This window comes from Gobius niger (assembly GCF_951799975.1).
Source record: "Gobius niger genome assembly, chromosome: 1".
Classification (NCBI taxonomy): Eukaryota; Metazoa; Chordata; class Actinopteri; order Gobiiformes; family Gobiidae; genus Gobius; species Gobius niger.
Genome location: NC_136852.1, coordinates 33859679 through 33887186, shown reverse-complemented (window position 1 = coordinate 33887186; position 27508 = coordinate 33859679). Strand labels below are relative to the sequence as shown.

Below are 27508 nucleotides of genomic sequence, written 5' to 3'. Positions count from 1 at the left end.
AAAAGATTTGAATAGAATATCTTTTAAATATCGGCCTTGATTGTAAACTCACTGATTCAGATGATTTGGTAAGTTTTGGTGCACTCTTACAAACATGTTGACCGGTTTATTGATGTTGTTCTGTCGGTCTTCAGAGTCTGTGGACGATCGTTTTAAACCAGGGAGAAAAACCCACAGCTAAAATCAGGCGAATGCAGGCCAGTTTACTCCCCTCTCAGGGAGATCAGTCAGCTCCCCTCAAAGAATCCACTGAAACATTTGTATGGGTGAAGATGGAGTTCATCTTGAAGAATTGAGAAGAGAACGTCCCGACACGCCAAGGTCAACGCTTAGGAGAGTGCAGCTCAGACAGACGAACATTTTCAAGTGTTCTAACGGTCCCCGTCAGTCCTGTCTTTCTTTTGGAGGTGCCTTGCAAAGTGATGACAGAGGGGGCGAAACACATGCCTTTACATCAGTGGTGCTCAGCTTTAGCTTCAAGACCTACATTCAACCATAGACTTCATATAATACTAATAATTGCCATTACACATATGGTTTTCTAGAATTAAAAGAAAGCTAGTTTTGTCCCTCAGTATCTTGTAAAAGCAGACATTACATTCATGTTTGCAATAAAGCATTTATAGTGACTGTTAACGGGTCAGCTCAATGTTTCCTAGTACTGCGGACCTCCTGACAAAGCAAAGCGGGGGGAACTAGACCACTGCCCGTGGGTACCCGGGTGCTCTTTGTCCATACTCAGTAGTCCCTTGAGCTTGTTCTGCAAATAAACAGTTCACTTTCTTGGTTTATTTATTGGGGCAGTGCATGTTAATAAACATACATGGGTCTCATGCATGTAAACACGCAACACCAGATTGTAGCCTCGGTCTAATTTCCCTCCGGCGTCCCCCATGCACACTCTCAAACATACTCTCATTCTTCCCGGCCTATTGTACATGATTTTAGTGGAAGGGGAAACTGGAATACCCGGAGAAAACCTAAGTAGACACGGGAAGAACATGCAAACTCCACACAGAAAGGCCCCGTCCAGGTGGGAATCGAACCCGGGACCTTCGAGCTGTGAAGCACAAGTGCTAACTGTGCTGCCCATCTCTGTTCTTATAACCCACTATTGAACACCATGATATGGTTAAGACCTGACAATCAAAGCGTGTAACTTCTATCTAAAGTCTTTTGGATAAAGGCCTAAATATTTTTTAATTGGTGCCCTCGACGAACTGAATGATCTTGAAGCAGCCCTTGGCTCTAAAAGGTTGGTGAGTGACCCCCTGCATTTCAATCTAAAAAGGAAAAACAAATCGATGGTTATTAGCTAGTCATGTTGTAAAAGCAGTCAGGATTAGCCACACAAAGCCACATTAGACTGAACTCGTGATGCCTGTGGTGCGTCTGCGAGAGGGAGCACATGAAACCACAAGGCACCGTCAGGAAGTGTGACCTTTTCTGAGTGTGGTCCCCCCACAAAGGGACAGTTCATCCCCAAAATACTCCCCAAAGATATCAGTGAAGAGCCGCAGCCAATGTCAATGTGTTTTAGCCTTTTTTTCGTCCTAGTTTAGACCTGGGTAAACCTAAGGTAGACCTGGTTTAGTTCTATCAGTTTAGACCTGGTTTAGTCCAGACCAACCCAGAACTTTACCAAACGCGCTTAAGAGGTTACCACAGTTAGCACTACAGGTGGGTAGTATAGTATATGAACTCAAGCAAGAGTGATGTTTATTCAAAATCATTTGACTGAAGCAGATGTAAAAAGTAGGATAACTTTCAGAGTTCATCTGGTCAGACACCAGGATTAGAGATGTTGAATCATCTGCAGGCCGTCATCAGAAGTATCACCAGTGTGCAGTGAAGTGTCATTATCATTATTCAAATCCGAGTGTCTGACCAAATGAACTCTGAAAGTTACATTAATAACACAAGTACACACAATGAACATTACTAGAGGAATTCACAGACAGATGGATAAATAGACAAAGTCCGATAAATCACTGCAAGCGTCGGCCGTCTGTATCGAGCTACATTCAGCTGTCTCGGTTTATCAGAAGTAAGTAAGTAAGTAAAGTATAAAGTAAGTAACTAAGTAATTAAGAAACCATGTAACTAAGTGCTTTATTTGTCAGTGTACAATTGTACAACAATATTGCGTTCAGGTGTTGGGTTAGTCCTGAGCCGCTTCAACTGAGTCTGGGCCAACCTGACCAGCATGTTTTTGGAGGTAGGGGAAGCTGGAGTACTGCCATCAATGTCAGGTTTTGTCCCTGTTTCAGAGCATGGTGTCCTGCACTGGTCAGCTCCTCCACCTCCTCCTTCCTCTTGCTCCTGTGCAGCAGTGATATAACATTTAGCGTACATTTTGGACTATTGAGCACACCTGAACATGAGCCACAACAACTAAATTTAGCATGTTTTTTTGTTTTTTTAACATATTTAGGCTGAACTTGTCTATAAGCCACAGCTGTCCACGCTGTTAGGAGCACCATCAACGCACTGGAAATACAGGACTTTTCTCTTCATGTGCAGTCAAATTTCCCAAGAGAATGGAATGCCCTACAGGTACATTTACTTTTATTAAAGTGTTAAGAACTTAAAGTTTATAAATTATTATTATAATTATATTATTATGTAATATTATTCTTTGAAGGGACTAGATGGAAGTTGTCTTTTTTTTTTACTGGCGACGTAACTGCAGTCTCGATCCGAAACATACAAGAGATCGATGATAATCTATTCAGCCCCATTGTAATGATCCCGAGTGACCTGTGAAGTTAACATGGCTGTTCAATCTCCTCCTACGAAGCCTGTTCCTTAAAAGGGCAAACGTGGAAAGTGGAAAGTGTTCATTTGTGGTTAAAAGCTGAGGTTTATTGAAAAGTCTGTTTTGTCTACATTCATAATAGTAAAAGCTATTTATTGACTTACAAGAAAATGGAATCTCAAGCTTCATCATAAAAGGGGAAACTGTTAGGTGTTTTTAGTTTAGTTTTGCTTTAGTTTTGGGTCATATCTCCCAGACATAGCCATAAATCAAACGTATAAATGTTCTTCCTCAGCTGACGTAGCGGTCTTCAGTCCTCGGCGTCCACAACGAGGGGAGCAGTGAAGTCGGAGTGACGCAGGCCAAAGGAGAAACTGGGGCCACTGGATTTAGTGGCGGTCACCTGGAAACACACATACAGATAAAATAAGATAAGATGAGATAAGATAAGATAAGATAAGATAGCCTTTATTGATCTCACAATGGAGAAATGCACTTGTTACACACACAGAAAAAAGAGAAATGAGCCATAACACTGGGGCTTGAAAAGAAAAATCCTTATCTCCGGACGATATAACTTAAAGCAGAACTAAGTAACTTGTTTACCTTATTAAATCCTTTCTGTAGTCCCACTAGGGGTAATACAAGTGTTAATGGGATGATTAGTGGGTCTTTCACACACACACCCCCGGTGGCCAGATAACCATACTTGCAACTTCGCTGCCACCGGGTCGGAGTCACCAATACACACTTAAACAGTATTTACACCCAAGTCCCCTTTGTCTGTTCTGTCGTATTTACTCTCATGGACAATTAATGAGTAAAAAAACGCAACATGCTACGACACCTGCAGTGGCGCTTATGGCCTCTAAGGGGCATGGTACTGCTTTAAAATAATAATGAGGATCTGATCGGCGGCTCCTCATTGGCTACAAGTGAAGCTGAAGTTTCCCCAGAATTTCACTCCAAAATTGTTCAAGAAAGTGGATTTTATTTTGCAAATGTAGGTATTAATAAAGCTACTAGAGAATGTTAATGTTGTGATAAAGTCAGTTGTTAACAGCTGTTTCAGTGAGGTCATCCCTGTCGTCTCCCTGCCCCTCAGAGCTGCTGAAGCTCTATGGGAAATCTCAGGCTCTGATTGGCTGAAGCCACTGTTCCACATAGCGACTTTACCGCGCACGCCACAATCTACGTGCACATATTGACTCTACCCAGGACACGCTTTTGTTTCCAATGCAACAACCACAGTTGTTGTGGGTGGCACCCCACAGAGGAGCACGCTGTACAGATCGTCATTAAAGTTTTGTAAGCCGTGATGAGAACAAATGTGAGTCATTCCGTGTGGTTTCTAGCCAGTCATGTTGTAAAACCAGTCAGGATTAGCCACACAAAGCCACATTAGACTGAACTCATGATGTCTGTGGTGCATGTGGTTGAGTCCCGCCACATGTGTAATGAATACATGCAAAGTGATTTGCTTTGTCTTGGATTTATAGGCTGCTAAAAATGGCAATTGGGTGATCAGATTCATATTCTAGATTTTAGTTTATTTGGATATAGCCTTGCTGCAGTAGAAGCAGGATGTCGATTGGATAAAGGGTCTTTATCCAATCGACACACAAATGCAAAAAGCACCCGGGAGTAGAAAAGGTGGTTACGACTTCCTGTTTTGTAATTGTCTAAAAAAAAAATATTGGGAGTTAGAGCAGATCTCTTTGCATGTGTTCATTACACATGTGGAGTACCTAAAAAGTTTCATCCAAATCTCCAGGAGTAGTTTGGCATCCGCACAGTAAAGGGGCGACAGTGGCACAGATGGTAGAGAGGGTCGTCTCATGATCGGAAGGTCGGGGGTTCGAATCCCACCTCCTGAAAGTGCACATTGTCGTTGTGTCCTTGGGCAAGACACTTCAACCACATTGCCCCCAGTGTCTGCGTACATTGGTGTATGAATGAGAGTATGAATGGGTGAGTAAAGCGCTGTAAAGCGCTTTGAGTGCCTAATGTAGGTGGAAAAGCGCTATATAAGTTGAGACCATTTACCATTTACCATTAAAGTGAAGATTACTGCGCAGTAAAGTGAAGATTACTGCGCAGTAAAGTGAAGATTACTGCGCGGATTTCAAACTACTCCTGGTATTATTACGCCTTACAATATAGTTCCCCCTTTTATCCGCTTAGAAAATCCACATTGTTTAATTTTGTGCAATTATACTTTGTAGTGGAACACTTCACGTAACCATATTTAAATAGGGAAAACGTGGAAGAGCTTGGTAGCTTCTGTCTTGACCTGTTTTGGAGCTATAGAGGAGAGAGGGAGAGGCTAAATGCTAAAAAATGTGTTTACGTGACTGAAGGCACAGGGGAAGACCAGACAGGTCCTAAAGAACTCGTCAAAGCTAAGGTAAGAACATATCTCAGTATGTAAAAACGGTGGCCTATTCCTTTAATAGTGAGGGCTGTTGGCCACAGCCAGAGGTCTGTCCCAAAACTTATATTTGGTCAGACCGGTCTGGCGAGCTTTTCCACAGCAGAGGCCAAACCGGTTGACCAGACACTGGGCTGAGTCGCGCCTGCCTGTGGAAAGACAGCTTTTGTGTGAAGCAGCATTTACGTAATGATGTTCCTTATATAGCTCAACTCAAACACACACAAAACAACTAAAGAATGAGTGGGAATGGTCATTATCACATTATCGCAGTGCACCTTCATATGAAGCAGCCCTACCTTCTCTGGGCAGTAGGCCCCGGGCCCTGGGGTCCTGGGGCCCTCTCCAGGGGGGAAGTTGCGGCCCGTCATACTGAACTGAGGAGGTTTCTGCTTCAAGAGACTCGGATCCACCACTTTATAGGCAGCAGGACCTGGAGTCTGACAGGAGAGATCCTTCAGTTAGATGTACAGTGAGAACCTTAGTTTACATACACTTCATAAAAAGACACATTTGCATTTTTTTCTCACTGTCTGACATGAAACCAGAATTAACTTTTAGTTTTTTAAGTCATTTAGAATTTTTAAAATAATTTATATTTGCTAAATCTCAGATGAATGAGTGATAGAATTTTCTAGGAATGTTTTTGCTGCGCAAACATCGGCAAATGAACTGCCCCTCGGAGAGAAATAAAGTCTTCTGAATCTGAATCTGAATCTAAATGCTAATATCGGCAAAATCCCCTTTTAGAACAGCAGTATGATGTTGTGAAATATTAAATCCTATGACCTGCGTGTTAATAGTGAGGACTGTCCACTCTCTTGTCCAATCAGAGGCCAGAGTCTGTTCACGTTACATCAGACACGGGTCAGCGCTTTGGCCACAGCCAGAGGTCGGTCCCAAAACCTATACCTGGTCAGACCAGTTTGGCCCTGGCCTTTGTTATGGAAAAGCTCGACAAAGCGGGTGAAAGAGTCATTCGGCTGACACGCGCCTGCATGTGGAAAATCACCTGTACTGAACCGACAACTGAGAGGGTACTATCCAAAATAAACATGAAAAAGACACATTGGAGATTGCAAATAAAAAAGGATAAGACTTTTATTTGTCACATTTGTAGGAGAAAGCCTGAGAACACAATCCCAACTGTGAAATACGGGGGTGGCAGCATCATGCTGTGGGGTTGTTTTTCTGTGGGAGGAACTGGTGCACTTCCCAAAATAGATGACATCATGAAGAAATAACACTATGTGGAAATATTAGAGCAGCATCTCAAGACATCAGCCAGGAAGTTAACCAATTTTCTGCTAATGATCACAAATCTGACAGTCTTTCAACCACTTCTTCAGGTTAAGTTTAAACTGTTTAAAGCAGCACTAAGTAACGTGTTTACCTTAATAAATCCTTTCCGTAGTCCCTGTGGGGGTGATACAAGTGTTTATGGGATGGTTGGAGGGTCTTTCATCTCCCCCTGGTGTCTCTGGCCATAAAACCATGTTTGCAACTTGACTGCCACCGGACCGGAGCCACCAATACACACTAATAGAATCACGAAGAAGAAGCTAACAGGCTAACGGGCAAAGCTAACTGCGGGCTAGCGTCACTTTAAACAGTATTTACAGCCAAGTTGAGTGAAAAAAAATATTTCCATGGTATAATTGGATGTACAATATCCCTCTCTCCCTTCGCCTTTCCTGTCAGCGTAGTATTTACTCTCCAAGACAATTAATAAGTAAAAAAAACGCAACTTGCTACGACACCTGCAGTTGCGCTTATGGCCTCTAGCGGCATGAGTTACTTAGTACTGCTTTAAGGTGCTACTCTCTTTAACAGTTAATGGCAACGAGTTCACAGAGATGTACTCTGTGAAAGCTGCAGAAATGATGAACTCGTTGCCATTTTGCCATTTTGTTCAAAAGTAGAGGATCTCAAGTTCACAGAACAGTCTCCTCTAGAGGAAGCTCGCGTTGTTCTACGTCCTGCCTCGTCACAAGATTTCACAAACATTCTCAGGGGCTGTGGGGCCAAATCATGAAGAATTTCAAACACTAAACTGACATTCGGAAACAAAAAGAAATTTTCAAATGTTGACAATTTCTTCACAATGTTACTGTTGTGGTACGAAACAGGTTTTTTATCTACAATTTTGAGTGCCTGTTTGTACAGACAGGAGCGGCTGTAATGCAGAGTTGTTTGATAGAGACCAAGTTGTAAAGCAACATGTAAGATGTGAAATACCATACCATACCATACCAACTCTATTTATAAAGCACTTTAAAAACTGTACATGTATATGCATGTCTGTACTATGCATGTCATTGCATGCATATAAAGCTTGGCTGCATCTGTGCTCATTTGAGGGCGAATATATCTGAACTGCGACAAATAAAATGTTACAAATGTGTCTCAGTTACACCTGAGATACCACAAAAACTCCTGCCAACTATTGTGAGAAGCTTGTTGAAGGAAATCCAAAACCTTTGACCTAAGTTATACATTTTAAAGGCAATGCTACCAAATATTAATGAAATGTATGTAAACTTTTGACTCTGTAAAAAGTAACATAAAATCGTGTAGAAAATTCTATCTCTCATTCTGCTGGAATTTGACAAATAGATTTTTTTTTTGTATTATTCCAATTGACCCCCCCCCCCCCCAAAAAAAGGTTAATTCTGGTTTCATGTCTGACAGTGAGAAAAAAAATGCAAATGTCTAAAAAAGCGACAAAACACAACTAAAGAGCAATGGAAAAGCAAAAAAAGTGACAAAAAAGCGTTTTAAAAAGACGAAAACACAACAAAATGTGACAAAAACAAGGCAAAAGAGTGACAAAAATGTGCTGGAAAAGCAATAATAACACAACAAAGTGACAAAAACACAACTAAAGAGTGATCAACAAAAAATCATCAAAAAAGCCACGAAAGAGCGATAAAGAGGTGACACGATGTATGAAAAAGTGACCAAAACATGAGAAAAAATCTGATCTGGGCCTGGTGGTATTTGGAAGGTGAAATATTTCTGAGTTTGAGAACGACTGCGGTGATGTGATGAAATACCTTCTTGAGGTCTTCAGCGAAGCCTCCAGTCCTGCTGCGCCCACACAGCGAGTACATTGGGGCGGAGGAGGTGAGCGAGGTTTTGGCCCCGAGGACCTCAGGCAGTTGGTAGGAGGCCGGACCTACACACAAGACGAGCACTTAGACTTCACCCAAACACAATGGAGGACACCACAGGAGTTCATTTATCAATGTGAGGTCATCTGCAGGTATGTTCAATGAACGACAAAAACTAAATGCAAGAAAGAAGGGACTAAAACATCTGAGTTTCTGTCATTTTCTTTGACTAAAATGAGACTAAGTCATGCCTAAAACTAAATGATGTCAAAAGACTATGACTAAATGAAATGAAAATCAGTTTGTCATAAAGAACCCGGATGTAGACAGTTGACCTGGCACTCGGTCATTTGTGAGGTCCTTGGGTCGTCCAGACAGGGAGAACGCCGGGGCCGAGCGGAACAGAGACTTCGAGGTCCTCTCAGGAGAGTAGTGTCCTGGCACACAATAAACAAAGACTTCAGGCAGTGGAAGCATCCTAAATACTTTCACTCATGTTCAGATACTTCAAAATACAGGGCAGAAAAGACAGTTGTACTGGCTCCTAAGCATATTTGCCTGAAATGTTGCAATTTAAATAAACCTTCTCCAAGGATTTGATGGTGTGCGGGAACTTCTTTATTAGACTTTGCTTTCAGCCTTCATCCTACACACCCATCGCTAATCGATGTGCAAAGTCCCCTTACTTTTTTCTACGCAAGGCGGTCGACAAATGTGTCTCAGTTACACCAGTTCTGTTTGGAACGAATGGACCAAAACTCATCCAACTATTGTGAGAAGCTTGTGGAAGGAAATCCAAAACGTTTGACCCAAGTTATACAGTTTAAAGGCAATGCTACCATATATTAATGAAATGTATGTAAACTTTTGGTTTTGTAAAAAGTAATATAAAACCGTGTAGAAAATTCTATCTCCTACAAAAATGAGTTTTTGCTGAAACTACTCCACACTTTTGTACAAGGCTCTTTTTAAACATCTGATGTCATTTACTCTGGATTTTCTTTAATGCTTTTCTGACATAAGCAATGAAGGCTTAATAAATATATAAATATCTTCATTTTGCCTGGAAAAATGGCGACATCACTTATTCTAATAAGGGGTACAACAGTTTTATGGCCTTATATTCCTTTTGTTATTTCAGCAGGAGATGAAAATAAAGTTGCTGCTTTTGCTGTTTTGTTTATCTGTGGAACTCTCAACAGTTTGGGCCGGGAGGTAGTTTGGTTATTGTGTCACACTATTATAATATCGGTCACACAGCCCAATAGCCACATAAATGCTTTCAGATGTTTGACAACTCCAGAAAAAAAGACAATGTGGAATAAAGTACAAAGTGTGACCCATGCACGTCCCAGTCTCCTGCTCCTTTGTTTATGTTTTGGAGTGGAGCCTTTGTTTAACTTGTTTTGACCTCTGTGAACGTCACATGAAAACGATCTCTCCTGCATTAAGTATATTATGAACATTGTGTGTGTTGAAGCTGAAAGGTCAGAGTAGACCTGGTGCTGGGGCCTGGAACACCCTGGGGTCCTTGGGCCGTCCGTACAGGGAGAAGGCGGGCGTCCCGTCACGGCCCGCTCGCGTGACGTTGGAGGGCATCAGGTACTTGGGCCCGGGCGAATGGTTGGAGGCGGACAGCTCATGGCGCGTCCCAAAGCTGTAGTTAGGAGCTCTCAGTTTGGTCAGACAGTGCGCAGTCTCCCCTGTCAAAGACGCCGGAGAAGTCCAATATTACAGCATGCAGGGGAATGACAAAAGGCATTTCTTTCATCTTTTACATTCTGGGCTCACTTTTTTACATGCTGGATCACTTTGAAACAATAACTCAAATATTGTTTTCTCCAAAATGCTTTTTTCCTCCATATTTGACAAGGAAGGTTTTTTTTTTTTACAGATAGAACTATTATATTTGACACAATTTTTCAGAAATAGCTTTTTTTAAAGGTCTTATATCATGCAAAATCGACTTTTTGGAGCTTTTAGCCATGTTGTTATGCTATTTCCTTCTCAAAAACACCCCCAGAGTGGTTTGTGGCTTCATTCACGCAGCTCTCAGTAATCCTCCTGAATCCTGCTCTCTGAGCAGCTGCGCCCTCTCCTGGTGAACGACTGAGTGTTCAGTTGTGTCGTCACAGCGGAACGAAAGTGCTCAGCGTCTGTAATGTAATGTCTTACAGCGTGATTTTAATTTGTAAAATAGCTTTTTCATTATTTCTGTCGTAAAAGAGAAACAAAGAGAAAAAAATAATAATTAAAAAAATAAAAAGGATGTGCCCGAGGTGCTTCCAGGTCAGCTGTGGCCAAAACAAACCCTGAGCGTCTGAACAGATCAGTCATGTTTGCGCTGCAGCTGAAGATGGAGCTCGTTATAACCTACTCTGGACACACCTGTTCTTTATTCTTACCTAACGATCAAGTCACGGAGAAAAAGAAGCGCTTTTGGCTACGAGGACGGGAGTTTATTCAACCTTTTTCAAGGAGAGGCCACTCGTCTAGCTGTTTTTTTTTTCTCCGGGATTCAGCGACTATCACCAATATATTGTTTTTCTGTGACTGTCACTGATGGATGTTTGGTGAACCTTCACCAGAATCAAAGTGGATTAACTTTTATAACCAACGCGAGTCCCATAATGTAAACAGCGATGGACCAGAGCGGTGAGTCAGTCCAAACCAATGGCCGCTGGCTGCCCTGCTTTTTGACCACAAACGTGGGGGCCGCCATTGCTCCGCCGTTGCTGCAGTACCTCCATATCGCCGCTAGGCCCCCATTGAAAAGCATTGGACTTTAGACACGTTAAAAACTACTTTAAAGCCTGGTTTCAATTGTTTCAACGCTAGACTAGGCTAGATCTTCCTCCTGAGATAACGCTGGGTTAATAACAATATATGAAACCAGGCTGGTTTTCGTAATATGATTTTTTGAAATCTCGTATTTAATGAGGCTCGGACTGTTAGCATTGGAGCAGCGTGAGCTACACGTCACGCAAGGGCCGAGTCTACGGTGAAAATCCCGCCCGTATGTCCTTTTTAGGAACATGCTTCGTCAGAGCTGGGGAGGGGGAGCCTGTAAATCCGCCATGAATTGCCCCACGGCCGTGGTCATTCTGGTAAACGGGGAGGAGTGAGCATAAGACGTCCATTATTTTCTACAGTCTATGGTCCAAACGCGTGTTAGCATGTGTGTTAGCATATTAGCTTGTGTGTGTTAGCCATTTATGAAGCTGTGTTGCAGATGTCAACTCCGTATAACTCCATCGTGAAGCAATTTCACTTATTGTTGTTTATTTATATTACGGTAAACTTGTATGTGCGGAGAGAGGGGGCGGAGTTAACTGAATCGAAGCGTTGTGTCTTTCAGGTTTGAAAAATACCTCCAGAAAACACTTATATTTATCACAAAAATGAGTGCTCCATAGTGGTAGAGGTACAATATATCATATACATGCCTATACTTAACTTTGGAATGGCTAAAATAGCATGATATAGATCCTTTAAAGTTTTTTTTTTACAAAGACTGAATCAGAAACTAATAATACATAAAATACAAAAACAGGGGAGTCGAACTCATTTGGGTCATGGGCAGACGTTCATCCTGACGGCGGGTCTCATATATTGAAGGATTGTGGCCTCATAAATAAACGGCTTACACTTATGGTGCTTTATCAGCCTGTGTCACATATGGTCATAATTCAGTCACTCCACACTCGATGGCAGTAAGTTACTGTTGTAGCCACAGCCGCCCTGAGGCAGACTGACTATTTACTACATGGCTTAATATGCTGTCTATATCCTGTTCTCTTATTATGTCAGTGCCCTCTGCTGGACACATGTGTAATTCTTTCCTTTGTTTAACTTAAGCTGCCCCCTAGTGGCTGGATTTAGAATTCTGGTTATTTCTTTAAAAATGCAAATCTCTGCACAGGAAAAGGCTAGAGACTTACTTTATTTTTAGATACTCTGGAATTCATGCTCTAGAAGGGGCCAGATTATATAATGCAGCCCGCCTGTCTTGCGTTTGACACAAATTTTAAGCCTGGACACATAAACCTCAAAACAAAGGCAATTTAGTAAAATACCTTATTTACATATAAAAAACACATAAAATAATAGACAACTCAAAACACAGGCTTTCCTTACATTAATGTCAGTAAGAAAAAGTGTCAAAGGGACATCTCTAAATGTATTTATTTAGTCATAGTCGGTCAAAGTAATGCTGAACAGACATGGACAATGACAATTCAATTCCGCCATTTTTTTTTTAGAACGAGCAACATAGAGAAACAGCCACGGAAAACTACTACACCTGGCTTGATTTGCAAAGTGACAGCCATTTCAATGAGTGCACTGTTACCTGTCAGTCCAGGAAGGGCATACTTGGGGCCCGGGCTCCTATACATGGCAGCTATGGGGCCGCGCGGTTTGTGGGGCCTCCATGACCCGACCCATGGTTCAGCAGTGGGCATCGCTGTAGGACACAGGGCAAGAGAGAGGAATAAGGAAGGAGCCTTTGTTACAGAAATGTTCATCTATTGCATCAACACGTTATTACTAGTAGTTGAGTCGTTACTTGGATGACTATTTCTACTCAGAGTTGTCATGATTTCAACCTCAATTTTTACTGATTTTGATACAAACTCCATTTCCTATATGAATATTTGACTTATAGATCTCGTCCTAGAGCTGAACCAGTCTCTGGATATCTGCATAGTATTTTCGTCATTGTATCAAGTATATTTTCTCAAGTCATTTTCAATTTCATGCTACCATGGAGTTTGAACACATATCTGACAGTATATGGATACCTGCTCATTTGAGTATCTAGTTTAGATAGTTCGGTTCAATCCCTCTTGAGACGTTGTTAAACCGATCCAATCATATGAACTAGATACAATTTCATACATTTCCTTTGTTTTATCAGGGAAAACATGAAGTACAGATTCTTTTTGATAATGCTGACCTGAAAATACTAAAATGGCCTGAGTGAAGCTGGCCCCCCTTTAAACAAGCAGTACATTATGAAAAAAACAAAATATGTCAATCGTTTGTCCTGTAAAAATGTTTGTTTGTGCTGCTATCGTTTTTGAGATATAAATGATTCTTTTTAACATGTAGCGTGTGTTGCCATGCACCACTGACAGAAGGATGTGCACAGGCATCTTAAGGCTTTAAAGTTTGTCGTCATTTAAAAAGATCTGACCTAGAAAACAATCATTAATATCTGAAAAGCGATAACAGCACAAACATAGCACAAAGGATTCACATATCTATTAAAAACAATTTGAGTATTACGAGGGGCCAGGTTCACAGAGGTGCTAAACGGGACAGGGAAGGGGAAACAAAACGAGCAACCACAACAAATGGGTCAGATTAGAAAGAGCACTGGCCACAGTATGTGCCACACCTTCCATAGATACTATAATTACTTCAGTAAAATCCTTTTACAGTTACACTACTTATACCCAGGAGAGGAGGGGAACATATTTACTCAAGTAAGTCATTATTTTACTCAAGAAGAAGTAAAAAGTAGTATGCAAAATAACAACCCAAGTAAGAGTAAAAAGGTACCTGTGGAAAATGTAACTTGAGTACTGTGAGTACTGAGTAACTGTTTGAGTAAAAGTCTGAGCTATGATTCAGTTGTGACATGATGATGAGAAACAAAACAGGAATGACGTGAAAATAAGATAAGATAAGATAAGATAAACCTTTATTGATCTCACAAAAGAGAAATTCACTTGTTACAGTCGGAGTCAAGAAGATCAGAGTTAATAAAGTGCAGCTGATACAGAGATTATTGCACATGTTACTTCAGTCTTATTGCACAGTCTGACAGCAGTGGGGATGAAGGCTTTGCGGTAGCGCTCCGTCCTGCACTGAGGGTGTCTCAGTCTGCCACTGAGAGAGCTGCTCAGCTCTTCTACAGTCCCGTGCAGTGGGTGGGAGGTATTGTCCATGATGGAGGTGAGCTTGGCTAACACCCTCCTGTCCCTCACCTCCTCCACAGAGTCCAGGGGGCAGCCCAGGACGGAGCTGGCCCTCCTGACCAGCTTGTTCAAAAATGTGAGTATTTCCAAAGGAAAATATACAAAAATATTTTTTCGGAAGAATTACAAACTATCTATTTGTTTTATGTGTCACATGATGTTTTTGCCACTAAAAGATTTACTCACTGTGGAACGAGCAACTTTTTTCTTTTTACTTTAAGTAAAAGTACAGGTACTTCATTATATTATTACTCAAGTAGAAGTAAAACGTACCATGTGGTAAAACTACTCTCAGAAGTGCCATTACTTCACAAAGTTACTCGACTACATGTACGTAAGTAAATGTGTTCCGTGTGTAATGTAAGCCTATAGAGCCGCATATATGAATAAAAAGACGAGTGTTACCTTGAGTTCACTGTGAACTGTCTCCGGGAGGATTCGCTCGGGAAACTCGTGCACTCAAGTCACAGACAAATGGTTTGGAGCTTGTCACCTTCACTATGACAACGTTGCTATGGAGATTCCTCTGTTGCGGACAAGTACAATATTAGTGAGAGAGAAAGTGAAGGAATTTAAAGGCACCTCCACAAGTCAATTATTTATGAAGCACAAACAGCACTACATGTCCCTGTGGATTTGCTTTATTACCTGGAGGACATTTGGACAAACAAAAATGTTCATTTTCTTCTGTTATGTATTCATCAATAATAGCTAATAAGCTATATAAAACTCGATTGGCTCAGCTCAGGCATCAAATACATTTGTTGCATTGTATTTTTTATTTGTTTTTTGCTATATTTGGTACCACCCTGTTAACAACATTAAAAGTACCTGGAAAAAAGTAACAGAGTTGCAAATTTATGCCAATGTTAGCTTGTTCTCAGGAAACTAGCTGTTTAGCTAGCTGTTACTACTGACCAAGAAGACTTAAACTTGCTTAAGTAAATTTGTAAAGAAAAATAATTAATGCATTTGTTTTATCCTGAAAACTTAAAAATGCACAACAGTGTTGCTAGAGGTAAAAGGACTTATCTTTGCTTTACCCATGCTGTTGGAAAAGTGTCAATGATGTCAATTCTATTGTGTCATGTGACTCATGTTTTCCTGTTAGGGTAGCAGGGTTGCATGCATGTTGTGGGACAGACATTTCTTGCATAATAAATTAATATTTCAAATCACTTTTTGGGTTCATTTTGACAAAATGAGCCCAAAAAATGATACTGTAACACGAGTAGACACAATGAACGTTACGATATTACAAATATTTTGTCGATTAAAATAAATGTTTACACAATTGCAAGCCACATCAAATGTCTAAAGCTGCAAACTTTAATATTTTGTACATGGATTATGAGAAATTTCAGGAATGATGGGACGTAAAATGAATGACCCATATGCAGTTTGTTAAAATTATTATTATTATTACTATTATTATTATTATTATTATTATTATTATTATTATTATTATAAGTATTACTATTATTATTATTTATGTTTTTTATCTGCAGTTCGAGTTCCAGGACGGACGAGGGCGCAGCTGCATCACTGACTGTAGGTTAGCTTACCGGCTAACAGTGTAGTTCATATGACTGCAGGTTAGCTTAGCGGCTAAAAGAGTGTTTACATGGTTGTGGTTGTTGTGATGTGTGATGTATTGTCTGCTCCCTGATCCGGACACACGCACAGACCGACTGAGTGCTTTGAGCGGGGTTTGAGAGCGGAACAGGCGCTGACCAGGAGCGGAGCCGGAGGAGTGAACCTTCCCCCAGTGCCCTCTGCCTCAGCCCCGTGTGTGTCCCGCACTAGTGCCGCTGACTGCCTCATGTGGCCCCTGGTTACCCGGTCTGCGGTCCGCACAGGTCAGTGGTCCCTGCGACTCTCTCTTGCCTCACTGTCACATCTGGACGTTTTTCGTTTCTGGTTTATGGTCTGGTCTGGTGTTGGGGCAGGATTCTGCTTTGACAGTTGTGCAACAGTGTAGCCTGAAAGTCAGCAGGAGTTCAGGTTCAGTTAAACTGGCACATTTCTGTCTTTAAAAAGCCCCCAGTCTCTGCTGTTGTCTGGATCAGGGGGTTCATGGAGACAAAATTTGACTCTTTACACAACTCATCCCTTTATTAATAATGTGGCACACAGAGTCCCAGGTTCAGTTCTTCTTCTCGGATGCAAACTCAAAAGTGCATTTCCGCCACCCACTGGCTTTAGTGTACAATAACAGCGTTCAACCAAATTGCGTTAAAAATAGTCCCCACTCCGCTTCAAACCCAACAGTGATTGCTACTTTGACCCTCCTTCGCACCCTTCCTTCAGAGTTTTAACCAACTCCTCCTCAGTGATCCCATCCATATTCATAAACTTCCTTGCCGCTTCAAGAATCTTATGTATACAGTCAGTTTTGCTCTGTAACTCTGTCGCACAATTTATCACCATTACCATGAACGCCCAAAATCCCTTCAATCATAATTACATTGTCATTTCGTTTAGGTACATCAGTTTTTTCACACACTTCGATCTGTTTCACTGCTTCAGCATACGTCACTTTTTTCTCCTTTCTCAGGTTATCAATTTTCTCCTCTGTGATTCTTCTGGGGCATATGGCTGCCCTGACACCATGGCTGCCTTTGCAGTGCAGGCACTTCGGATCCTCGTCTGGCTTTTTACACTTTTCGTCAGCACAGTCACTTCTTCCGCAGAAAACACACCTTTTAACTCCACGACACACGGCCCCCACATGCCCATACTCTTACACACAAAACATCTCAGTGGGCCTCGCTCAAATGGCCGCACACGCTAGCAGATATAATCCAAATATATACGATCCGGCAACTCACATTCAAAAGTCAAACACAGCGACGTACTTTCTTTTACCCCACATACACTTCGGATCAACCTTTTGACATCGCAAACTCCATTTACTCCCAAAGACAACTCTTCCTTGAAGGAAACCCGAACACCAGAAATTACTCCCCTGGCTCTTTTCACTTTCCCATCCATCACAAAGCATCTCACATTCACAAACTCTCGGTCCATTTGGAATCCACAAACATCCAACGCGTTGTCAAGCTGAGCTTGAGACTTGCAGTCAATTATGACAAGGCCACTTCTTGTTACCGAAACCGAGCAAACTTCTCCAACAATTTCACCAACAAACTTTCCCACCTCGTGTGGCCTGCTAAATATTCCATCCGCGCGACCTACAGCCACCATCCCGACCAAAAATGAACCCTCATCATCACTTTTCTTCCTCTTTTTCTTTTTTGCTTTCTCTTTTTGAATTCCGCTCGCTACTTCCACCACTTCCGCGTTCATGGTCCTGACCATCCAGGTTCAGTTGAAGTGGCTCCCTCCAACTCTCCTTCTTCTTCTTCTTCTTCTGTTAGGTTTATCGGCAGTTGGCCACCAGCGTCGGGGCATTACCGCCACTTACTGGGCAACTCTCCAGATGTTGACTTCTGATAAAACTCTGAGATGATATGGAAGGTCCTGAGGGGGGAGTTTGCGTTCTGCTATTATATTATTGAGTGGGCCGAGTAATGGACAGTGAACATGCACTCACACACATACTAATACAGTAGTTTCCAACCTTTTTCTTTAAAGCCCCCCCTGCACATGCTGGTGTCAGGCTGGGCCCCGTACAAAACCATGGCCCTCAAGTATCAAAACTTCCAATAGCATATATTTCAAAAATATAAACTTAAATCTGAAATTTCTGGGCATGTAGCCCTTTCTCAAGCATATTTGATGATTGTCAACCATTTGATTTACTCAAATAATATCACTTATGACCTGACCCTCTGACCAGACAGAGCTCTGGGCCCCCCTGCTATTCCAGGTACTCCCCATTGGGAAACACTGTTCTAATACATCTCTCTCTCGCAGTGCCATATCATGTATGTAGGCGACCATGGAATGCCAATCGTCTCTCTTCTTTGCCAGGAGGACGGTTGTTCTCTGCCGCCCTCTGTCTCGCTTCCCATTGATTTGACCTGTGAGGAAAACCAATTCCAACCCTTCCTTCCTTATACAGTGTCCCAGAAAGTCGAGTTGTTGTGTCCGAATGTGCTTGAGGAGTTTTCTCTGTAATACTGTATCATTAGTTGTGTGGCTTGTCCAGTGGATTGTCGTCATGCACCAGGGGAACCACATTTCTGTAGCTTGTAGTCGATTTTCCACTAACACATTGTACGATGTTTACAAGTGTGTACAAGTCTGTTTTCAATATAGACTCAAACCTGGACATTAGGGCTGAAACGACTAATCGATTATTGAATTATTCAACAACTATTGTAGTAATCGATTAATCGTTTTCGGGTTCACACAGATTTAATGGGGCAAAAATGACATAAAAAATGTAGTATTTTTTATGAAAACCTACTTTGTATTTATAGTTAGGGTCTATAGTGTTTTGTTCATTGTAAACTTCATGAATAGAGCCTCCAAACAAACATTTCTCTTTAGTTTACTCCATCAATACATCCACAAGCAGCGCCACTTAAGCTATATGTGATTAAAAAAATTGAAAATATTACATTTTCCTACACCATTCACAGCCGAGTGATTAATCGATTAATCGTAAAAAATAATCAATAGAGACTAAATATTGTGCAGACAGTCATGGTGCTAAACCTGTTCTGCTCAAAAGTGTGTTGTAAAAGCTGTTTCTCTCAGTCAGGTGCTGTGCCCTCAGAGCCATGTCGACCTACAGCTCCCTGCTCCTCAGCCGCCCGACCAACTGCGTCACTCATGTGGAGCTCAACCGACCCGAGAAACGCAACGCCATGAACCGCGCCTTCTGGAGGCAAGGCCACAACACAACACACTCAAAGCAGTAACGAGGCGGAAGAGAAACCAACGTGGTACAAAGGTTTGGGTTAGGCTGTTCCCATTAGTTAGGGTGACACACAGGACGGTTATATTCAATATTTGAATACATGATACATGTATCAGCAGCAGAATCCCAGTCAAATCAAAGAATACTAAATAGCAGTTGACGCAATGAGCAGATTTCCAAGGCTGCAGTTATTTTGGCAGTGCAATAGCTAACAAAATATCTGATCTCCATGGGTTTAACTGTTGCTTAGACAGAGACCACAAACATGTTCTGAAATATAGATTCTTGTATTAGTTTAGCAAGTTGTCCCAAAGCTGCAACAAAGTGATATAAATTACACTTACTTAAGAATGTTCAAAAAATTGAACAGCGCTTTCTGGAGCCCCCGCATTTTTAGTGCTGTGAGAAAATGTATGAAAATGATAATGATAATTCTTTCATAAGCAGATTTTTTGAATTGCTATTCAAATGAAGGAAGGAAATGTACTTCATTGATTAAGTAAATATTTTAATCATCCACAAATCTCTTAACAGAATGATGATTGCGCTTAATCTTTCATGAAATATTGAAGGTTTTCATACCTAGACCAAGGCATTCAACTATTTCACACTTTTCATCAGCAGAGAGATCCTTTTTCTTTCCCTTATTGCTTGAAAATGATGATCTGCTTAATAAAGTGGAACACCCTTTTTCAGTAGTTTTTCCCTTAACTGGGTTTAACCTGAAAACTAATCACCCCAGGTCTCTGAGATTAATGTCAGTGATTCAAAGAGCCCTGAGGCACCATACCATCCATGAGTTTCCTAAAAAAAAACTTTTTTTTTTTAACCTTTTTGACACAATAATACAATTTGCATAATAATTTGGAACGCAGTGTATATGTTTAAAGTGTGTATGTTTAAAACCCCTCACCACATACTTTATACTATACTATTTGTCAGGAAGTATTTTCCAGAATGGAGCACTCTCAATTCTCAAACATCTGTCTGACTCTTGCAGTGAGATGGTGAGCTGCTTCAGTGAGATTGCTGAGGACCCAGACTGTAGAGTGGTGGTGGTGTCTGGAGCAGGGAAGCTCTTCACTGCTGGTGAGGGCCTTCTGCACCTCTGGCTTCCAAATAAAGTTGTTGGGTTAATGCTCCTCCGTTTGCTTTGCCCAGGCATCGACCTGATGGACATGGCCAGTGATGTGCTGCAGCCAGAAGGTGACGACACAGCCCGGATCTCCTGGAACATCCGGAAAATCATCTCCAAGTACCAGAACACCTTCTCTGTCATCGAGAAGGTGAGAGCAGGAATTAGATCCCTCTGACGAAAAATCCCTCTGAAGAAGCTTTCAACAGTACAGTTTAAGTACTGAAACGTTTGGTGTTGGTGCTTCTTATGGGGAAATGAGCTTATGGCATCAATGTAAGGAAAGATGGCCCTTGAAGGTACAATCTATTGAGGAACGTTGTATTAATTGACTGCTTCGTTGTTAAGATTTGGCCATTTATTTGCTTTTCCCGGTGTAGTTAAACTGGCCCCGAAACTAAAACATTTGAGTTCTGCCTGCAGTGTTTCCTCTTGAAATTATATGAATGAGGTCAATGGGCTAATCAAAGCATCCGGCTTCTCTCATGCTGTTTTTTGGGGGAAAGGAAAGCGTGAATGTTTCCGAATGTGTCCCTGGAGTCATACAAAAAACGTTAAGTGAGGGTAGTCTGTATTTGAGCTATCTCACTGTTTACATGCCAAAGCTAGAAGAAAACCTGGGCTCGTCCGCCTCCATGTCACTCTCATGTTTATGTGTTTCAGTGTCCGAAGCCGGTCATTGTAGCAGTCCACGGAGCGTGTGTGGGAGGAGGTAAGCATACACTTGTCAGGCGTCATAAAGGCCACTAGAGGGCAACAGAGATCAATGAGGCATTATCACTGAAACCCATGTAGACACGGGGAGAACATGCAAGGCCCTGGTCTGGGAATCGAACACGAGACCTTCTAGTTGTGAAGCACGAGTGCTAACAGCTGGCTGCTACCACTGGGTGAAGCCTGGGACACTGAGGATTTTAAAATGTGATACAAAGAACGCACATTTACTTGAAAGACAAAACAAAAAAAAACATGGCACTCCTCCCACATCATAATTCTCTATTTACATTTAAAAAGCCTTTATTGTTGGCTGATGTATCTTAAAATCTTTAAAACATATTCCTGGTTTTGTATCGGCTCCAAACAAGCCTTTGTCAAGAAGTGAGGACCAGCAACCATAGACATATTATTAATAGACCGTTATTATTCCTCACTCCTCTGTTTACCACATTGACCACGTTCGAGGGGGAAATCATGGCGGATTTACTGACTCCTCCTCCCCAGCTCTGACGAAGCATGTTCCTAAAAAGGGCATAAGGGCGGGATCTTCACTGTAGACTCCGCCCTCGTGTGATGTGTAGTTTTTCTTACGAAAACCAGCCTGGTTTCTTTAGTTCTAACTAGCCCAGCGTTATCACTGGAGGAATATGTAGCTGTAGAAAGTTTAGGAAAATTAGAAACCAGGCTTTAAAGTTGTTTTTTAACGTGTTTAAAGTGCAATGCATTCCAATGGGGCACTAGCAGCTTAGGAACTCAGAGCATCTGGTGACCAGAGGGTGTAGCTTTGTAGTTTTGCGCATTTGACTAAAAAATGGCTTCTAGAAAAACAAACTTGCACTCATGACTTGTAACGTCATGTGGGAGCGACAGTTCACCTAGAAAAAGGACCGGTAGAAAATGTTCTAATGTTCCAATCTTGTTTAAATTAAATGTATGTTTTTAATGATGTCAAAATGAATAAATCCATGGTCAAGTTTTCATCTACATTTAAAATCAGTTTTTGTACTGTAACATCAACCTGCCCAGGGACGACAGGTGGAAATTAGCATCTTTGCTATAACCTGGCACAATGCATCTTTCCTTTTGGTCAATGTTAAATTGTGCACTGTCCCTGTCTAAATAAAAAACATACCATACCATAGCCATACAATTATCTGAGGACACTGCCTCCTAATTGGATGACATTACTCAAGAAAGGAAAACAAAAACAAACATATTAATAATGATTATAAAAAAGGAAAAAATAATGATAATGAAATGATAAATGCTGCTACAGAAAATGGCTGAAGTCAACTTCCTCATTTAATCCAGGGTATGCAGGAGCATTTAGATTATATACTAAGTTTCCCTTTGAAGTAATAGTTTTAGCCGATCCCCTCCTCTGCTATGTTTCTGTATATGCCTCAAACCCTCCATCTTGGGACCTTTTGGGTTACTGTTGTGATTTTAAGATAAAATAAGAGAATCCTATATTGATCTCAAAATGTTTAGCCATAGGATAGTCAAAGTTCTTTTTCTCTGTTGCTCGTTTGTGTTCCGACACCTCTTTATTTGACTTAATTTAAACATTGAGCAAAGTGCTGGTGTTTCAGGTGTGGACCTCATCACTGCCTGTGACATCCGGCTGTGCACACAGGACGCATGGTTCCAGGTGAAGGTACGGCTCCTCTCATGGGCTCTCACTGGGGTCAGCTGAGGTGGGGGGGTGAGCTGAGGCCACACACCTTTGTCCATTCTGTGCAAAAACGGAGAGTGGGGGACAGGATAAGTAAGCAGTGTGAGTGAGGGGAAGTGAGCAGTGTGAGCGAGAAGAAGCAACTGGTGCGTGAAGATAAGCAAGGAGTGGGGAAGTGAGCAGTGTGGGCGAGGAGAAATTAGCAGAATTGGCAAGGCGAAGCGAGCAGTGTGGGTGAGGGGAATTGACCAGTGCGGGCGAGGGGAAGCAAGCTTTATGGGTGAGAAGATGTAAGTAGTGTGGGCTAGGATAAACGAGAAGTGTGGGTGAGGGGAAGTGAACAGTGTGGGAGTGGAGAAGCGATTAGGGTGGTTTTGAGTAGAAGCGAGCTGAGATGCTGACTGCTGTTTGTGCCCTCAGGAGGTGGACATCGGACTGGCTGCAGATGTGGGAACTCTTCAAAGACTTCCCAAAGTGATCGGCAGTCGCAGGTGGGCACACGTGAACATTTAAAGAGGACATTGTCAAATTACTCTTAAAAATATAGTTATCAATGAACATTCAAAACCAGATCAAATTTAAGCAATAGAAATGCTGGCTTATTGGCTGACTTGAAGGAAATGTATTGTTGCGATTTACTCTAATAGAGCTATAGTTTTGAGAGTATTGACAATTCGAATGTCCAAGACTTAACAGTGCGTCAGGACTGTAGCTTCCTCCTGACCAGTACCAAAGTGTTGGAGGTGAATATCCAAACTTCAACTGAAACCACTTGAGCGCGGGCAAAGTGCCTGGCTCTGTGAGCTCATCCTCCTCAACGTGAGCTTTCTCTTCGCCAAGAGGTTGTTCATTCATACTTATTATTCCTGGACTTTCATTCATCCTTGACATGCTGCATGCGCATGATCTGCTGCATTTAGTTGGGAATTACAGAGCCACAAACAGAGTTCACAAACTAGGATTTTTTCTCGGTGAAGACGTGCAACATTAAACATAAAAGCAGTTTAGATAAAAATAATGTAGAAAACTTTAAACTATAGGGCTTTAGGGGCATGGAAAAGAATATTAAAATAAATAGATAAAAAATAAACAAGTAAAATATGGTGCCACGACAACAACTGATATAGAACAACAGCGGGATTGGATTTACATATTGTGTAGGTTTATAATGTGATAAAGTGATATAAAGGGATATAAAGTGATACAGTGATAAGTGATGCAGTGGATCTAAGTGCGGACAGACCACATAGTGCAATAGAGCAGATTAGAGTTATTAGGTCTCTTTATCGTTCATGAGTCTGATGGCGGTGAGGAAAAAACTGTTCAAGTGGCGGGATCTATGGGTCTTGATAGACGTAGCCTCCTGCCTGAGAGGGAGAGGGGTGAATAGTCCGTGTCCAGGGTGAGAAGGGTCAGCCGTGATCCAACAATATGACCTTTAATGAATCCAATATGAGATAACATTTCTCCTGAATTGGAAAACTGAGCTTGGTTGACCTTAGTGGATGGATGGATGTCCGTACTCGTGATGTGAGATCAGCGTCTGACCTCTGTACTCTGTCTGCTGCAGTTTGGTGAACGAGCTGGCTCTCACAGCGCGGAAGATGTACGCCGACGAGGCCCGCGGCTGTGGACTGGTCAGGTGGGCACAGTGCGCCATCACCTCACTGTAACCACTTCCACTGCATTTGAACACTGATGTGAAGGCCATACAAAGGATTTTAGGGCAAATGCATGTCAAATATGGGTATATTTCAGACTAGATGATCTCTCCCCTCCCAAAGCTGAGGGGGCTAGTGCCTGCTAGCCTAGGTAAGACTAGATTAGCATGTTTGCTGCTGTCGACCTTGTCACAATACAGCGGTTTCTGCAGCTGGAATACAGTGCCTCTCGAAAGTATTCATACACCTTGAACTTTTGCACATTTTGTCATGTTTACAACCCTAAACAAAGATTTTATTTAGATTTTTTTACTGAACGTTCACACACAAGTAACAGACAACTGTGAAGTGAAAGCAAAATGATACATGATTCTGTTATTAGTCAAAAAATAGAAAAGTGAAAAGTAGGGCGTGCATAAGTATTCATACAGCATTTTTCTGAGTGCATTAAATTGCCTTTATAACCTTCCTAATGACGCCAGAATCACTCCTTGGCCTAACGGTTAAATAGAGGCACCTGTGTGTAATCTACTCTCAGTATAATTTCAGCTGTTCTTTTAGGCCCTCAGAGCTGTGGTCGGAGTGTATTGGTCACTAAACAACATCATGAAGGCCAAGGAGCACCAGAGAGGTCAGGGATAAAGCTGTGGAGAAGTTTAAAGCAGCGTTAAGTTATACAAAGATTTCCCAAGATTTAAACATCTCACGGAGCACTGTTCAATCCATCATTTGGAAATGGAAAGAGTAAAGCACCACTGCCAACTTACCAAGACACGGCTGTCCACCTAAACTAACAAACTGAACAAGGAGACACTGGTAAGAAATGCAACCAAGTGCCCCATGATAACTCTGGAGGAGCTGTGAAGTCCTGCCGCTGAGCTGGGGGAATCTGTACATGGGACAACTATAAGTCGTATCTACACAAATCTGGCCTTCATGGACGAGTGGAAGAAGAAAGCCATTATTGAAAGGAGGCCATAAGAAATCCTGTTTGAAGTTTGCTAGAAGTCATATGGAGGACACAGCTCCATGTGGAAGAAGGAGCTTTGGTCAGATGAGACAAAAATGTAACTTTTTGGCCCAAATGTAAAAAGTTATGTATGGAGAAAATCTAACACTGCTCATCGTCCTGAGTGCACCATCCCCAGTGTCAGATATACGGGGGGTAGCATCATGATGTGGGGCTGCTTTTCCTCAGCGGGGACTGGGGAGATTGTAAGAATAGTTGGGAAGATGGATGGCGCCAAATACAGAGACATTTTGGTGGAAATCCTGCTGGAGTCAGCAAGAGAACTGAGGCTGGGGCGGAGATTCACCTTCCAGCAGGACAATGACTCTAAACACAAAGATAAATCTACAATGGAATGGTTCAATAAAAACATATTAATGTGTTAGAATGGCCCAGTCAAAGTCCTGACCTAAATCCTATTGAAAATCTGTGGAAAGGTCTGAAAACTGCTGTTCACAAACACTCTCCTTCTAATTTGACAGAGCTTGAGTTGTTTTGTAAAGAGGAATGGGCTAAAATGTCAGTCTCTACATGTGCAAATCTTGTAGAGTCAAACCCCAAAAGACTTGCTGCTGTTATTGCAGTAAAAAGGGGTTCACAAAGTATTCATGCATGCTGTATGAATACTTATGCAAGCCCCACTTTTCGGTTTTCTATTTTTTGAAAAATAACAGAATCATGTGTCATTTCGCTTACACTTCACAGTTGTCTGTTACTTGTGTGTGAACGTTCAGTAAAAAAAATAAAATGTTTATGTTTAGGGTTGTAAACATGACAAAATGTGCAAAGGTTCAAGGTGTATGAATACTTTTGAGAGGCACTGTATCTGCCACAGGAACCGTTTAGTTGCTCTTAGTGGAACCTTGATACTTCAGCCGCAGGTTGTTTTGTTTTGCCACGATTTGGAGCTGCTGAACTGCAGCTCAAGACCCAAACCAACACACACCAGGTTTTTCACCTCAACACTATTTTACACTGTGCATTATTAGACTGTATTAATAGATAAGCACATGTTGTGTTTTGCCCACATCTGCGAAAGATTGAGGTTTTTAATGTCAGCCCAAATAAAGTCATGTACCTCGGTGTCCCCTGATGTCCTTTGGTGTCCCCTGGTGTCCCCTGTGCCCCCTGATGTCTCCTAATGTACCCTGGTGTCCCCATGTGTCCCCTGATGTCCTTTGGGTCCCCTGATGTCTCCTAATGTACCCTGGTGTCCCCTGATGTCCTTTGGTGTCCCCTGATGTCTCCTAATGTACCCTGGTGTCCCCTGATGTCCTTTGGTGTCCCCTGATGTCTCCTAATGTACCCTGGTGTCCCCTGGTGTCCCCATGTGTCCCCTGATGTCCTTTGGTGTCCCCTGATGTCTCCTAATGTACCCTGGTGTCCCCTGGTGTCCCCATGTGTCCCCTGATGTCCTTTGGTGTCCCCTGATGTCTCCTAATGTACCCTGGTGTCCCCTGGTGTCCCCATGTGTCCCCTGATGTCCTTTGGTGTCCCCTGATGTCTCCTAATGTACCCTGGTGTCCCCATGTGTCCCCTGATGTCCTTTGGTGTCCCCTGATGTCTCCTAATGTACCCTGGTGTCCCCTGATGTCCTCCGCAGCCGAGTGTTCGTGGATAAGGAGGCCATGATGGCGGCTGCTCTGGAGATGGCTGGGGAGATCGCGGCCCGTAGCCCCGTGGCTGTGCAGGGCACCAAGGTCAACCTGGTTTACTCCCGCGACCACTCTGTGCAGGAGGGGCTGGACTACATGGTACCAGTAACAGTTTGTCTCTCTGGGCTCTGAATTGGCATTGGGTTTGACTGGTGTGTTCATTTTGGAGCCTGACTGTGCTGCTGTCCTCCAGGCGGCGTGGAACATGAGCATGCTGCAGACCCAGGATGTGATGAAGTCTGCTCAGGCCTCTATGGAGAAGAAGGGTCCCCAGAGCATCACCTTCTCCAAACTCTAAGCCTGGACTCTCGGCCGCCTGTGCCTTCGCTTAAACTTATTCAATATTTAATGATTCTCTCCATGATTTTTGTATTAACATTGTTAATAAAAGGTAACATTATCTTCTGAACATATGCGTCTGTTTTCTCACATCAGGCGTCACGGGTTCTTGTCCCAGCGCCACGTGAAGTTCACAGTAGAGTGGAGGCCCAGTCTAATTGTTCTTATGTTGGTCTTATGTAAGGGATGGAGCTGTCTGT

At 42.2% G+C, this 27508-nt stretch overlaps 2 protein-coding genes across 2 annotated transcripts; one reads left to right on the top strand and one right to left on the bottom strand.

The window, feature by feature from the left end:
• Positions 1–2823: 2823 nt before the first annotated feature.
• Positions 2824–14808, bottom strand: cimap1b (ciliary microtubule associated protein 1B). Its single transcript, XM_079560166.1, has 7 exons — positions 14692–14808; positions 12654–12767; positions 9802–10005; positions 8638–8739; positions 8246–8367; positions 5489–5629; positions 2824–3161 (listed from the first exon to the last, which is right to left on the bottom strand). The coding sequence occupies exons 2-7, from the start codon at positions 12763–12765 to the stop codon at positions 3069–3071; spliced, it is 774 nt and encodes a 257-aa protein (XP_079416292.1). The 5' UTR covers positions 12766–12767; positions 14692–14808; the 3' UTR covers positions 2824–3068.
• A 1172-nt stretch (positions 14809–15980) lies between these two features.
• ech1 (enoyl CoA hydratase 1, peroxisomal) lies at positions 15981–27378 on the top strand. Its single transcript, XM_079560099.1, has 10 exons — positions 15981–16145; positions 18955–19084; positions 20118–20206; positions 20279–20403; positions 20916–20964; positions 22562–22626; positions 23065–23135; positions 24215–24286; positions 26918–27068; positions 27163–27378. Exons 1-10 carry the CDS (start codon positions 16109–16111, stop codon positions 27265–27267), a joined length of 894 nt encoding a protein of 297 aa, XP_079416225.1. The 5' UTR covers positions 15981–16108; the 3' UTR covers positions 27268–27378.
• The last annotated feature ends 130 nt before the right edge of the window (positions 27379–27508 follow it).